This window comes from Emydura macquarii, unplaced genomic scaffold, assembly GCF_026122565.2.
Source record: "Emydura macquarii macquarii isolate MOO-44397 ecotype Brisbane River unplaced genomic scaffold, CSIRO-AGI_Emac_v2 contig_67, whole genome shotgun sequence".
Taxonomy (NCBI): Eukaryota; Metazoa; Chordata; order Testudines; family Chelidae; genus Emydura; species Emydura macquarii.
In genome coordinates, this window is record NW_027130204.1 from 8,380,574 (window position 1) to 8,396,847 (window position 16,274).

Here is a 16,274-nt window from a genome sequence, read left to right on the forward strand (position 1 = left end):
AATCTACAGCTGTCTTCAACATTGAAATTTTAAATACTCTGTGCCTGTAAAGGATAGATAAAGAGAGAGCCAGAGATGGGCCTGAACCAAAATCCCACCCCTAGATGTAATTGAACTCGGGCAGCGTTCAGCTCTACTTCCAAGCTTCTCGTCTGGCCTCTCTAAAACAAGCTGAACCGAATCCCTGGATCTGAAAGTGCCTGAATGCTGGGGAATTTCATACCAGGATCGGAACTTCCAACCTCTGTCCCATCTCTAGTAACTAGAGGTCTGTACAGTTCTTATGAATAGGTAGTTCCAAAATATATGCCATGGCAGTATATTCCTGAGTCTATAACTCACGCCTTGAACAATCAATGTATGCTTTTCAGGCTTGCAGCAAATTAATTACTCTGGGTCTTTTCATGATTCATTTCACAGTGGTAGCAAGAAGGTGGAGGACAGCCTCAGCCAGAGAGAAGCAAGAAGAAAAGGGTGTTTCTGCATGCCAAGGTGCTTTCTTTCTGTTGAATGAATCTACCCCCCTGCTCCGCCCAGGATCTGCTAGCATTTTATAAGCTTATGGCATATATTGCTAATGACTCATCAAGCAGCAGTACCATTGAGTTCATCAATAGGAGCCCAGTTTGTCTTCTGGAGGGCGGAACTATTCTTGTACGGTGATTGCCCTTGCTACTGTACTACAGTGTAGTCCACATTTTACAGATTTCCTACTCACTCTCAGCCTCCCATTCAGGGATTGTGTTAGGTTACTTGTTCGGGTCTAGAATCAACCTGCTCATCCCTCCTATGCAGCACTGAACAATTAAAACCTGATCCAGCAAAGTACTTAAGCATGTGCTTAACTTAATTATGTGAATAGTCCCACTGGCTTCAATGGTAATGCTTATATGCTAAAATTTAAGTACACACTTAAGTGCGTTCCTGGATCAGAGACTGTGTTGGGTACACTGTGGATTCTCTCTGTTCCCTTCCTCTCTGACAACCTTGCAAGTGACCAGTGCCAAAGGCAGAATCTCAGGCTAGAGGGACCAGTGCATTGATCCAGAAGGGCAAATCTGTTCCAAAAGCAGGGAGTTCAGTGCTGGTTCTGCTAAAGTTGCGTTCTTTGGTCTCTCTTTGGCACCAGCAGTATCAAATACTGTTGCCAAGCCTGTAGAGTAGCTAGCCCTTGCTAAAGTCTGTGCCACCACATCTACGTTTTTGTTGTTACCCATGTTATCTAGACAAAATCCTACCCATGCAACAGTCACATCTTCCCTTGCAGTGTAGCCATGCTCTGTTACATATTCTGGATTGTTTTCTGCTGGCACCTTATCTACTAACTCCATATAGCAGAGCACGCCTGTAACTCCTGATGATCACCATTGGCACCATTTGGACTCTGTGTACAGTTTGCCTCCACTGGACGACCTTTTTCTTTTTTGTTTATATGAAAATTTAGTTCACAGCAAGCTGGGGTGTAAATCTACCTCAAACTAGCCTGCCGCACATAAACTGTTCATGTGGACCCTGCTTCTGCTTTAAAACAGGAGTAGATTAAAGCACACCAAAGAACTTTTAGTGCATCACAGCAGGGTCCACACGGACCCTTAATTCTCACTACAAGGTGGGTAAATCTCCCCTTCCTAGCCAGCTGTGTTCTGTGTTCGTCTAGACAGGTGCCAAGATTTAAGAGGCTGAGCTGAAAGTTATAGTCTATAGATTTATAGTCAAGGTGTTAATTCTTATCTTAAATCTGTATTTCATATCTAGATTTTATGGTGATTGGTGCCCTATAAATACGTAAGCAAAATGACTATATTGAAGGGTGCCAGAAGAGAAATGGAGGGTGCTTTTGAGCTCCAACATGGACATGCAAGATCTCTCCATTCCCTCCCCCCCCCCCCCAATCACATTTGTAGCTGAGAGTTTCAAGTATGGGCTACGTGTTCACAGTAAAACGGTAATCCCATAAAGACTATGCTTCCTAATGGAACTTTAAATTATGGCAGTGCCTGCTTGCTATAGTTAACACCTTTTGTTTTTAAGCAACCAAACAACTCATTTTCTACCTTCCACATTTTCTTGCACTTCTTTGGTATCACTCTGTATAAATATAATATAGTAATATAGAGAAGATTGATTGGGAACTTCTATTCACTCATTTCCATAACAGGAACAAAGGGACATTCAATTAAAATGAAAGATGTCAAATTTAAAATTGATCCAAGGAATGTTTTTCCCTAATGGGGGAAGATTTGTCAAAGGCACAAATGGAAGCCTATGGAGATTTGGCACCTAATGACTTGATACTTTTGAAAAATATCCCCACCCACCCACACCGCTTAATTAGCCTGGGGGAACTGATTGCCACAAGATATTTTTGTATTAACGTAATGAATAGGAGTCCCCACCATGGACCATGACCCCACTGTACGAGGTGCTGTACAAATACAGAACAAAAGTCAGTTCCTGCTCCAAACAGCTTATAATCTAAATATAAGCCAACAGATGATTCAGAGAGAGACCCATAAGGGAGAACAATGATGCAATGAGACAATACTGGTTCACATGATGCAGTGGTCTGAGCACACTAACAGCCTAACCATTGTCAAGTGTTTCCGTAGCCCTTGTGGCAAAGGAGAGTTTTATGGAAGGATTTGAAGGCCAATAATGAAGTGGCTTTGCGGATCACTGAGGCCAAGAGTTTAACAGGCTTCCAGGAAGGATGGGATAACAAGCCTACTCAGAGTTGTTTTTATAAGAATACAAGAAGCAAGAATTTTGGAAAGAATATGTTTCCGAGCATAAGTAAATCTCTCTTGTAACTATACAAGTCCAGCTGGTGAAAACAATCTCAGACACAATGAAATGAGTTACATGGGAAGTGCTGAGATCTCAAATGTGAAATTATGCAGAAGGGAAAGAGGCTGCAGTAGATAAAAACAGCCCATTGTGTTATCAGGGGTGCACTTTGATTTTGATGAATGCTAAAAGAACCTTTAGCCTTGGAAATAAAGAGGATAATTTCTCTCTAGGCAATGGCTGCTCGTGCAAATCATAAAATAAGCACACCGGAGCCCTAATTTTATAGTGCTTTTTAAATGATTTCAAAATGGTCCAGCTGCTTTGTGCCACAGTGACACAAGGCAGAGATATTTACCCTGCCAATAACAAGCAGGCATAAGTCTGCCCACACGGCTCTCAGCAGGCAATCTGCAGTAGGTATAACATGTATGGAAAACTAGTACCTGCCAGTTGATAGATTGCAATTATCTCTTGGTTAGACCAATCCTGGGAAGTTTCTTTTCCACCAGACAACTGGATATTGTGTCTTGTTTGAGGCTTGTCTCTGAGCCAGAGGTCATGCATGGCTTGCAGTTCTTGTTCTGTTTTAATTTGTGACAAGCTGCCAACTATGTGCGTCTCTGAGGCCGTACTGCCCTTGAATAAGGGATCAGTTCAGATACAGTGGGCCTGATTCATCCATGGGGTTGGGTGGGTTTACGCCAGGGATGAATTTGACCCGTGAGTTTAAATTCATACTTTAGCCAGTTTTAGGGTGACCAGGTGTCCTGATTTTATAGGGACAGTTCTGATATTCAGGGCTTTTTCTTATATAGTCACCCATTACACCCCCACCTCCATCCCAATTTCTCTTGCTTGCTAGCTGGTCACCCTAGCTAGTTTCCATCTGTAGAGAGGCGCACACAGTGTGGATGGGTGCTTCTTTATATAGCTTTGCTAAGGTTCTACAATCCTGACCTATAACTCCTTCCAACTGTTCCAACGTTGGTCTTCCAGGATTTCAGTTGTAATCAGCAGAGGTAAAAGGACAACCTGGTAGCCTGCTTGCACTGTCTCAACATGGTGGCCCAGATTTTTATAGGTGTTTAGGTGTTGCTGAGCTTCCTGTCATTTGGGAGTCTAAATTCCATCGCCAGTCAATAGGAATTAGACTCCTAAGTCGTAAATCCCTTTTGAAACTTAGATGTAGGCTCCTAAATCAGTTAGATGTTGCATCATTGAGCACAACGCCAAAACACTTTTAAAAATCTGGATCTGTGACTACATTTTCCCCATTCCCATTCTGAGAAGAGAACTATTGGGTGAGGGGCAGGGAGCTGGGAGAGAGAATGGGGAATGTAGCTGATCCTGTGAATTTGAGGCATCATTTCCAAGAGTTCATTTGAATTTTCTTTGTCACTGCAGTTCCCCATGTCTGTACAAGGGGCTGACAAATGAAATGAGAGATGCCTGTCTGCTGGGTAAGTAGCGGAGCTGGGCAAAATGCTAGTCTTGCTTTGTGTGGTGGTACCTGTAAAACAAAAAATGCAAATTAAACCACTCAGACTCCAGATTTTCTTGCAGTGCTGGGTCCCAGGCACTTGTGCCAATATGCTTGAGAGGCGTGGGGGGCTGAAAGCGTGAATCTTTGGCATAAAAAGAAGAAAATTTTTTGGCAATTCTAAGTAGGATGCTCAGTAGCTAAAAAGCTGTAATAGTGTTGGGGTGGGATTTTCAAAGGAGCCAGTGGGAATTAGGTGCCTAATTCCTGGGACCTGGACACTCAACTCTGCTTTGATCTGCCAGCCACGATCTGTAGCGGCATCATATTTTGTGATTGTTCCACTTGGTTTTACTAATTTTTTGGCTCCCTTTTCAGCTTTCATTCCCAGACCCCAGTTCAGCACATGCTTAAATTCAGCATGATCTGTCCAAGCACTGAAACACGGACCTAACATGGAACAAAGGTCCAGTTCCCACTGAAGTCAATGCTTAGATGCTGGGCTGATGGGGACTATTGAACTGGGGCCTCAGACTTTAATTTGAAGGCGTATCTCATGCATGTTGAGAAGTGAGGATGGACAAGTGGTTGGGGAAAGACGCAAACCAGACTCCCCTTTAACTGAGCTGAGTCCGAATATATTGTAAGGTTTGATTTTGTACAGAAAACAAATTTAATCTCCCCCATCCCCCACTGGTTTATCTAACATAAACTACTATTTGTTTTGATGAATGATGCAGAACTGGCAGTGCTGGAGACTGAAGTCCTATGTTTCCTCCCAGAACAGGTACAGCCGGGGCAGTGGCAATGCGTTCTTCCCCATGTCACCCGGCCAAAGCGCCTCCATGACCACCTTTTGGGGCTAGAGGGGAGTTCAGTCTCCACAGACCGCTGGTCCTGGGCCTGTCCTCTGGGAACTGCCAACAAAGGTGAATGTTTAAGCTCTAGCACTAGTGCTGGTTTCAGTGATATGGATGCTTGCTCGGTAGGAACTGGAGCCCCCTTGCCTTATTTCACACGGGCCACCCCGCAGCCACTGAATGGTAACAACCACTGATTGCTACCACCTTGAAATGGCAACAGGGAGGAGGATGGCTCGGTATCGCAACCCCTAATTAAACATTAAAAATGCCCTTTACCTCCTGCCCTCCTGTCCTTCCATCCTTATAGACAGATGCTTGGCCCTTCTCCAAAAGGCAACTGGCTCTTCATCCTCGCCTAGTCTTTTCCTCTTTTCCTCCCCCCCCTCCTGCTTTCCCCTTCCACAGATCCTCCCCACAGCTCAGCGCTGCCTCTGCTGCTGCTGTACTGTGGCGGGAGTGGCCTCATGCTCTCTAAACCCATGTTCCATTTCTTCAGGATGCTCTGTTAACTGGGATGTTTTGGGGATCACCCAGACCAGTAAGGGATTCTGCCACTGTCTGCCCTGTAATCTTGGGTCCCTTCATGCTAGGCTGCTGTGACTTAGAGCCCAGACACCATTAGCCAGCCCACAAGCATAAAGGTCTCACCCTGGTTCCCCCCAGCCTAGCTACTCTGCGGAGGGTGACTCCAACAGCATTTCTGGTCCCAAGTTTCCCCAAAGCCATCTATCCCAAGTTCTTAATATCAGACCCTCAGATTTTTTCCCTCTGGTTCATCACCCCTGAAGACATGAAACCAGCTCCCCAGTTATCCGTTCCCTTTGGCACATACACTCCACACAGTTTGCACACCCGAGGCCTGCTTGGGGTTAAAAACCAAAACCAAAAGGTTAATGTAATGGAAATATCACAGATTTAAAGATGAAATTGTAAAGAAAAGCAAACACAGACAAGTTACTCAGAAAATAAATATAAAGACACAACTTCAGGCTCTTTTCTAATATGCTATTGTCTTTGAAGAGTTTCCCAGTGTGCCACTGGTCAGAGGGAATCCTGAGTTTCATGGAAAGCTTTCTGCACCTCAGTTTCTGGATAAAAAGTTTAAGCTACCCCCCTCCCCCGCTGCCTCTTTCCCCCTCCCCCCCCCCCACTTTTCTCCTACCATGATGATTCATGATTATTTAGGGTGTGGAAATTCTAGCCAGGATGTCTGTGTTTTCCCATTAACCCTAGTGGCCCATCATTTGTCGGTTCCTGGGTATAATATCTCATAATGACCAAGTTCCGAATATTACAAGCTTTCATCAAGGACCTTATTCGACATAGTCTTATACACAAAAAAACCCATATCATTCAATTGCTTACTCTTTGGGGTTCTGTCCCTCTGTTCTCCTCTTAGTGTGTCTGGACCCTGACTATCATAACGATGCATTTTTGTGGTGCCTCTTAGCTGAGGTAGCTCCACAAAATATGGGATCAAGGAAAATGGTCAAGGAAACTGAGATGGGGTGGTAAAAGGGCTGGGATCAGTGGAAGGTCTGAGGATTATTATTTGTTTATATAGAACCATAGGTGTGTCTGGTGCTTTATAGGTGATAATAGAAAGAGGAAACCTCTGTCTTAAGGGACTTATGTCTTGTGAGCTAACGTTAGATGGAACAGTAGGACAGCTGACAAGGAGGGTAGGGGAACAAAGGGGTTAGGGCAAGGGAGAACAGTCCTTGGAGGATACAGACTCCCAGAGGCAGCAACCAGTGATTGCTTTTTTGATGTTTGTTTTTTAACATAATAAAATGTACACCTATTTTTAATATGTGGGGAGGAATGGCTACAGGCTGGGACAGACAGCTCCATGGAATGGAATTGGCTGGGGAACAGTTGGCATCTGGACAGTCATGTTATCATTGCTGATGAATCTGTACTAGGCTGTACATGGCTGCCACGGCTTGCAGTGGATGGGAAATGTAACCCATCTGAAAGCGTAGATGTGTAACTGGCTCATCAATTCACTTCAGTTTTAATGTGAATTAATGCAGGAGTCTGAAAACTGATTACAGGGCATACAGGAAAGCAGGTTTTGCCATACGCAGCTGTCAGGTCGTTCTTCAAGCAAGCCTTGATAAATGTCAGGAGTCAGTAACCCCAGATTTCTGTCTTAAACTTTTTTTCCTGCATCTAAGAGATGCTCCTGCAATAACCAGCTGTGTTTGCAGCAAGCCTGACACTGTCCTGATCCCCAGCAAATGAAAATAGATGCCTTTTCACCTGTTTCTTTAAAAAAAAAAAAAAAAAAAAAAAAAAAACCACAACCACACCCAACAGCACCACCCAGGATATTTGCTGAATGAGAAAAAATGTGAGTCACTCAGATAAACTGTCAAAAGCAAAGCTTTCCAAACCACAGTGTAATTGTATACACATTCCAAATAAATGAAGTTTCCACATTAAAGTGACAATATATATATTTTTCAGAGCACCCCAACAAATGCACTTAGTTGGTCTATGCTGGTATTAACACACGCACAATGCGGAATTACACAAGAAAGTCCGGCTTTGAAAAACAAAAACACCCTGAGCAACAAAATATATCCAACAAAACCAAAACTAGACACAGAGCCAGAGTAGTTGCACAGTGCAGACCCCACCAATGTCAGACTTTGATGAACAATCAGAAGGGGTGAGCTCCAAGATATCTGTGGACCAGACCAGCCTCTTCCATGGAGAAGTCCACAAGAGAAGAGAGAAAATTCCCTAAGGTTCTACGTGCAGAGTTTCCTGCCAGTGGTTCCTAATGGGGTGTGGGAGAGGCAGCCCAACCTCATAGATCCTAGTAATGCATAGGAAAGAGACTCCCATCCATCTTTGTATTCTCCTGTGGTTTTCTGTGACATCACAGCACTGGTGCAGGCAGCATCTCCCTGCAGCTGCTGAGTAGCTGAGATAGAGAGTTAATACAGTTCAATGCAGAAATCTGGGCAGGCTTCTGTGGATGGTGCTGCGGAGCTGGTGGCCAGGCCCCTGCTCCAGCCTAAAACTCCATCAAGCCACAATGAAAGAGATTCTATAAAGGTGTTGGGGCAGTGCCAAGCCAAGACACTGCTGGCAGAACTACCCCTGGAGACACCCCCAGGTGAGTACGTGCAGGGATGTTCCAGGTCCATATTAACCAGGGATGAGTCAAGTTGTCTGATATTTCAAATCCCTGGGAACCCTGTGAGTTTGCAAGTTTGGTTCAGACTTGAATGTGATGAGGTTTGCTTTCAGGGAAGGAGAGGCTGGAAAAAGAGTGGAAAATGGAAGAGAGGAAAAAAATCCCTGGGGGAAAATGGAACAGAGAATGGACGGAGCAACAAGAAAATATAGCAAGAGTGTGTTTAAAAAAAAAAAAAAAAGGAGGGGGGGGGGAAAGAGTGTGTGATTTGTAAAAGCTATAACTACAGTGCACTTGTAGCAGGCAAGGCATCCACTCAGGCCAGCCTATCGTTTGATAGATTTTCTGTCCCTCATATACAGCATAAATTCTGAAATTTACGGAGAAATTTATTCCCCCCTCCCACCCACCCACCCATTTGAATTGACTCTCCCTTTTGGAATCAGCGTTGGGCGATGGGGAAGCCATGGGTTTAAATTATAGAAAAACCAAACATTCACACACACACACACACACACACACACACAAATAGTGGCGCATCCTCGGACTCCATGAGGGTTACCCATCCATACTATCAGCTAAAGCAAACTGCACCGTAACAAAGAGTTAGGGTTGTTGCAGAGTTCTCTTCAACCAGGATTACTGTGAAATATGGGATCAATCCCAGAAGGGCAGAGGATACAAATGGAGACTCAACAGATGATAGATAGCTCACTGCTTCTTGGAGACAAGCCCACACCACAAATTTGGATCCTGATTTTGAATGGCCCAAAGCTCAGGATTGTTCAGATCAAGGTTAGGGTTAAGCCTGTTACAGAGAGAGTGAAGAGCCAGATGTGAAATTCAGAACCAGATCTGGGTTCAGATTCTGAAATCCTCCCATCCACAAAATTTGGGGGAGAGGTAGACTTTGGTACCAGAGCTTTGGTTCATATTCATTTCATCTTCTTTTTACTTCCATTAATGCTCTGGGACACTTCATGTTTTTTAGTCACTGTTGATCTTTTTCTTCCCCCATATTATATGAACTCACACCGGTTTGTCTTGTATTGCAGTTCAACATCTAAATCCTGTAGCTGTTTCAGGAACCCTGGGTTTGGTAAAACGGCTCGGTGCTGGACAACACTTTGGACAGCGTCAGCCAGCGAGAAGTAATGGTAGATCATAAAGTAAGCCAGCACCAAGGCGATGGATCTGCTTTCACAAAGAACACAAAGTGACACAATATCTTTCCTGAAAAAGAGAGACTACAAAGATGAATTGTGCTGCTCCAGTCTGCTCAGAAGTGTCACAGTGGGTACTAAGAAGGGACTACCCTGTTTTGTCTTGCTTGGGCCCTGCTTTGTGTAGAGCCCAGATCAATGACCAAAAAACATTCTAATGTGACAATTGTTCATCCTCCAGCATACGAAATAGGTTGGGGGGTGGGGTCTGAGGAAAGTTAACTGTGGACATGTATCCCCTGCTCACAATGCAGTGCTAGTCTGCAGCACCATTGGCTGTCTTGGCAGAGAGGCCAAGTACTAATGGGCCACAGAGACTAAACAATGCTCTCTGACCCAGAAAAACTCCCTCAGTAAAGGCACTGAGGCATATTGAAGGGGTATTGTGGGAGGCGTTTGTGCTACTGCTGTTGCCTGTGCCAGCCATTTCCTGTGGATAACTAGAGACCAGTGCTCAGCATCCGGCACCTTTCCTGAGTGTTAAAATAAGTATGGCACCCAAGCTGCAACTGTGTCACATCGGTTCTTATCCTGGCTTTACCTGGCCCAGTGTTGTTCAGCTAGTGCTAGTGCTAGTGCTAGACAGCTAGTGCACAAATCGCAGCCTGCAAGAAGACTTGCAGTAAATGGAGGGGGTCAGACTTCACAGTCCACTAGATATTGGCCATCTCTGAGCTATATTCCCTTCAGGTTCAAACCATCTTCTGCTGGTGAATGGCCCCTGAGGTAGAAAGTCCATTCAGATGGCATGGGAGGCAGCAGCAGAAAGTGGCTCCAACCTTCCTTCCACTAAGGGGCCTAGAAGGAATTATCATGGCCCAAAAATAAGCTGTGCTGCTTGGGGATGGGGTATGTCTAGGCTTGCAGGCTTATTCAGCATATCCCCCACTTCTATAACCATCTTCCCTTGTGGATCCTTTCGAGGGAAGTCACGGGGGGACACTGCCTGCCCTCTCCTTTGGGTTGAATCTGCTCTGAAGTACAGCTCCACAACTAACCCTCTAATTACTAGTGATCCTTTCCATAAATGAGCAGTAATTGTTATCACTGTTGGCCTGTGTCCTTATGTATTTATAACAGAAGGAAACAGCATGACCCTGGACCCTGTCAATGGCTCTGATAGCTGGTATCACAACCTCACCTCATTGCAACATCTGCTCTTGGCTGTTTTGTAGACTGAGAAGTAATGATTCATGTGCACGTGTGTTCTAATGAATCAACACAGGGTGATTTTAAAAAACAGTGGTGCCCTCATATTCTGGCTCTTATATATTGACCACTCTCTGAACTACATCATCCTCCAGAGGGCTTTTTCCTTCTGTTCAAAAAAAAAAAAAAAAAAAGGGAATGTGGTGAAGTGGTTACAAGGGGACATGTGGCGTCTGGATGCCTCGCTTTGCCACGGATTTGCTGTGTGACTTTGGGTGTGTTATTTAACCTCTTGGTGTCCCATTTTCCTCCCAAAGGGAGGCAGCCAATCAGGGCCCTGCTAGCCCAGATCAAAGGAGCTGCTGGACTGTAATTGGCCAGTTTCTGGCTGGGACCAGAGGGGTGAGGAAAGGTGCGCATCTCTGGCCTCAGGAGGTCACGGGATAACCAGAGTATTGAGTTCTGGCTGCATTGTGGACAGCTAGGTTTGCAGCGGGAGAGAGGACGTGAGAACCTAACCCCTGAGCTAAGGGTGAAGCTCAAGGTAGAAAGACACTCAGGGTAGAAGCAGCAATTAACTGGATTGAGCAGTACATGGCTGCTGTTTATTGGGTTCCTGGTCTGGAAACCCAGAGTAACGGGCAGGCCCAGGTTTCCTCTACTGTCTACAGGTAAAGTGGTGTAAACCCCAAGACAGGGACAGAGCTTACATGGTAGTTGGAACAAAGGGCTGAATTTAAAGGGCCCAGAGCCATGGTTGAAGACCCTAGTGAAGGCAAAATAGACCATTTATATATTGGACTCGAATTCTCTGAAGGGCATTCATTCAGACTTTGTGACTTGGCCAGAGGGCCAAGCCACTGAAGACACACCAAGGCTGGCCTGTGGGCACAGCTGGGGCAAGAAAAGAACTGTGATACCACACCCTGCCACTTGGAGGCGCTCCAGAGGTGAGTGCCCTGTCACAGTCGAGCTCCCAGAGGTGTTGGGTAATGTTTGTATAGTAGCTGGTGAGCCTGGGATAAAAGAACTACATAAGCACAGAGTATTATCATCGAGAGGCATTTACCATTCAGAGCAGTCAGTGCTTTGTTGACGTAGTCTGAGGTAGGGTGGAAATGCACACCCAGGTTAAAATCGGTCGAATCTTCTGCAGCGATTCCATAATAATGGATTTCCTGGCCATAGAAGGCGTGGTCTCCTTTACTTTCCCATGTGGAATGTGTAGCATTCAGCACTGAGGTAATGTCAAGTTTCCTCCGTTTTTCCTTGTCATGTGCAACCGAGCTGCCAAGAATGAGGTATAAAAGCTCACAAGGGAAAGTATTAAATGAAAGAGTCTAATGTGGCAAGTTCCTGATGCCCATTATTATCCCTGAATGTCACCAAGCCATTCAGGGTCTGTTACACTTTTGAGATCTGTTGTGTGCATGGTATTACACCAAGGCTGAGCCAGAAAGTTGTGATTTCTAGTCTGATCACATAGTTGCTGCAGGTGGAAAATATACAATGGCATGTAAATGTGGAACAAGATTTCGTGTGGATGAAAATAGCCTCCTCTCTCTGTGTGTGAGTCCCTATGAGTTTCAATGAGAATTATAAGACGAGTCCTGTGAAAGACCAATCCCCCTCCATTCCCACTGAAATCAAAGGGACTTGTTGGCTCTGGGCACGTTACAAGGAGGTTCCATTCATGAGTGAGCTCAGCACCTCCCAAGATTGAAAGAACATAGACAAGCTTTTAATTTGGTCCGCCGCCATTCTGCCTTGATCTGCAATCTCATCAGACAGCATTTCTGTAGGACAAGAGGCCCACGGAACCTGGCTAACTTCCAATGGATAATTACATTCTGCCTGCTTAAAATGCGGCACTGAGCTTCATTTGCATAGGGCATCTTCCCCTGAACTGTTATGCTGCATTGCTCTGCCCTGTTCAAAGGCTTCCACCTTCCACCCCAAAGGGCACCGCTTTTCATAATGGGTGATGCCGGTACATCAATGTAATTGTCCGTTTGTTGAGCACTTAAGGATCCTCTGTGATGAAGGGCAGCATACAGTAGTTGGTCATTAGTATTCGGATTTAAAGGCGAGAGGTGCAGGTTGTTTGCACAGTATGATATAGGCTAGCCACCAAATTTCCTTTGAACTCAAGATGAAAAATGCTTTATTAGCAAAATATAATCTTAACTCTGGATTGTTTTTTCATTTCAGCTTGCCATGAAGCCTCCTTAGTGATTATACAGGGCTAATTCCCAGGAAACAGGCCGTCAAAATTGTAAATCTACAGTAGTGCTACGGACTACTGTACCATATGGTGCAGTTCTGATGCTAATTAAGCTCTATTGGCACAGGCTTGCTCAGAAAGGGCCTGAGCCAGAGCCTATTGAATTCAATGGAACAACTTCCATTGACTTCAGTGGACTTTGGATTGGGCTCCAAATTCAGAGCCCCTATTTCTTTCCCTTCCACTCCTCGCTCCCCACCTCCTAGGAAGATGCCTACTCCAGAGAGTAGTTGATGCTGGTGCAAATGGTCCTACTGATTTCAATAGAGGGGAAAATCCTGTCTGCAGTTCTTGATAAATTCCAATTAAGCCCTGTAGCTTTGCTTTTATACTCATTTCAATTTTTAAATAAAACTCTCCTGTGCTTTGTTTCAGTATTCAAGATCTGCTGTCTTGTTCAGCGGATCAGTTTTTTACTGCAGCAGCAGCAGCAGCACTTTCATCCAATGGATCTTTGCAGAGCATATGTAGTCACTGTTCTCCACTGTGAATAGAAACCTGGGGTTTCAGAAGGATTAGTTTGTCTCACTCTTGAAAGAATAAAGATTTCCCCTGACATTATTAAACTCTTCAACAAAATAAATGCATTTTCAAATAAAAATGTGACAAAAATGGCCACCAATGACTAACTGTGGCATATCGTCAGCATGGACAAAGCCTCAGTTACACTATTGCACGATCACTGGCCTCAAACTCAACAGGTTTGGAAAGCAGGTTAGAACTCATGATTCGGACGTGCAGAGTTTGAAATGTAAAGTATTGTTATAATTTTTAAAACATATGGTCTTGTTTCCCCAGCACATGCTTGCTCATTATTTTATGCTCTGACTTCCTATGTTCAGAATATAACCAAAGGGAAATGTGGCCAAAGAATCACTAGTAGGTCTTTTTCTTCTCTTATGGTAATTATCATGATTGTTGTTTCCAGCTATTTCAGCCTGTTGTTGGTGCAGGAGAACCTGTTTGGTATAAAAACAGGGTTCTAGACTTGCACAGTTGGCAAAATAAATGTTTCCTTTATGCACCAGAAAGAAGCAAACACAAAGAGAAAGCCTAGCCACCCTGCACAAAATTCGGTCAAAGAGCTTTATGCAGGTGACTTCTGTCGGGCAGGAATAAAACCCTTCTCTTCCAGCTGCACAGCCCCTAATGACACTTCACTATTAGGATTCCAGATCAGAAAGCCCTCCAAGTGTGGAATTTTAATAAATTCCAGTGGGAGTTCTGCATGCAAAGGGCTTTCTGCTCAGGGCCTAATTATCCACCTTTGAAACTTAACAAATGGCTTGAGCTAGCAAATATTAAGCAAGGGAATGGTCCCACTAGGACTAAGCATGAAGTTAAGCGCACACTTACATACCTTGCTAGATCAGGGCCCTAGTGAACAATATCACATTTCTAAAGGACTAGAGTCTAGCTTTGAACAAAACCACAAGGGATTATAGGAACAAAATTTGAACTATATAATCACACATTATAACAGAAGGAAGATTAGTTTGAGTACATTCCTAACAAATGACTTTAAGGTTTAAACAAGTTTCACTTGAGTTCAGCTGATACCCTCCAAAAATTTCCCTTGCTTTACAGAAATTCTGCAATTTTGAAAAATCTAAGAGTTGGAAAGTCTAGCTGTAAACAGTTGTTTCCTTTTTTCAATGTTACCAAAGTTCCCAGAAAAACTCCACTCAGAAGTGAGAAGCAGTACAGAAAATGTCAGGAAGGTTAGAGTCTTCTGTGGGAGCTGGAGGGAAGGGTTAAAATTGGACTTAAAAGAAAAAGTTCATCTTCTATCTTAAGGCCTTGATTCAGCAAAGCATTTAAGCACGCGTATAACTTTAAGCACATTCTTACATCTTGTTGACTTCAATGGTACTTGAGAACATAGCTAAAGTTAATCATGTGCTTAAGTGCTTTGCTGAGTCAAGAGCTAAGAATGGTGTACCTATCACAGCTCCAAATTAGAGCAAAAATATTAACTTTGTAAGAGGGTGCTTGGAGGGCCGGCTAGCGTAGTGATTGGCATGCCTGAGTTTGAGCTCCTTGTTTCCCTGGTCAAGGTGCCTCAGTCTTTCAGACAGTGGGTTGTAGGGGAACCTGGGCCCTCCCACTCCACCAGGTCCCAACCCAGGGCCTTGTGAGAGTTGACTCCTGAACAGGAATCTAAATCCAAGCAGGGAGTCAATATCCACCACCCTGGGCTACCGCCTCTTAACAACCCTTCAGTTTGGGGCATGGCTCCTATAGTCTATTTTGCTGGGGTGGCTTGCCTCCTGTGACGCCCTCTCATTGATCTTGGGCCACATCCTGCCACAGTCCTAGGCTCCTTCGGGTGGGGCAGCCATAAGTTTCGTGAAGCCAAACGCCACAATGTCACTGGGCTTCACTCAGCCAGTCAATGGAGGCTCCGAGGTCTCCTCTGCAGTCTCCCTTGGCTGGGAGACCGAATAGCAGCCGTGGCTGGCAGACTAGTGATCCTTCCTTTCAGGTAGGGTGGTAGCTAGCTCCTGCCTCTTCACCAGTCAGCCCTGATTTGGGCCAGGGTGTCTCTTTTTCTATCCCTTGGTATAACAAGGTGGGGCTAGTTGGGCCCAAACACTATCCTTAACTCCTGCCATGCTGGCAGGTAGTTTCTTTGCTTCCTCAAAAACCTATTAACCAAAAGTTAGTACTGTAATGGGTCTAGTTTAATTAAAAAATGGTCATATTTCTGAGCAAAAAAAATTCCCCTGAATATGTTTGCTCTAAAAACAAATTTTAGAATGTTAAATTGTTTTAATGTGAAAATATCCATGTCACAGAAATCTGGGGAAAAACAAAACATGGCTTATGAAATGAGAAATATTCTATACCAAATCTAGAGAGCTCTCTGTGCCACCGCTATGTACACAATTTGAGAAGGTACAGTTTGGAGTATTTGTAAAATACATTTAAAAAAAATTATAATAGTTAAATAATGTAAAATAATAGAGAAAATATTGCAGATGAGAATAGTTTTCTAACTGTATTCCTGGGTTTTGTAAATCCTTTCTTTAATGTGTAATGAATTCTCCAGTTCTAATCTAAGTCAATTTTAAGACTACTAATTGTTTAACAGATCTCACCAAGTAAAATAGTGAGACAGCTTACATTGACAAATATTACATACACCAGTCATAAAGAATGGCTCCGTTTCAAATAACACTTACATGTCACCTATATACAGGTTAGGCCACACTTCATCTCCATGGTTTAATTCTATCCTGCAGTTATCCAAAACGTACTCCAGCTCTTTGATGGAAGGAGTGGCAGATTGGAAACGTTGATTGTTTGAAAGCTTCTGACCATCTTCAGACAT

The 16,274-nt window shown here is 44.1% G+C and overlaps 1 protein-coding gene and 1 long non-coding RNA gene across 2 annotated transcripts; one reads left to right on the forward strand and one right to left on the reverse strand.

The window, feature by feature from the left end:
- The first annotated feature begins 453 nt into the window (after nucleotides 1-453).
- LOC137147368 (uncharacterized) lies at nucleotides 454-5,193 on the forward strand. Its single transcript, XR_010918198.1, has 3 exons — nucleotides 454-492; nucleotides 4,195-4,250; nucleotides 5,058-5,193. It is a non-coding gene; the product is annotated as an uncharacterized lncRNA (long non-coding RNA).
- Nucleotides 5,194-9,303: 4,110 nt separating this feature from the next.
- Nucleotides 9,304-16,274, reverse strand: LOC137147349 (dual specificity protein phosphatase 26-like). The gene is made up of 3 exons (XM_067539365.1): nucleotides 16,126-16,274; nucleotides 11,720-11,943; nucleotides 9,304-9,512 (listed from the first exon to the last, which is right to left on the reverse strand). Exons 1-3 carry the CDS (start codon nucleotides 16,272-16,274, stop codon nucleotides 9,304-9,306), a joined length of 582 nt encoding a protein of 193 aa, XP_067395466.1.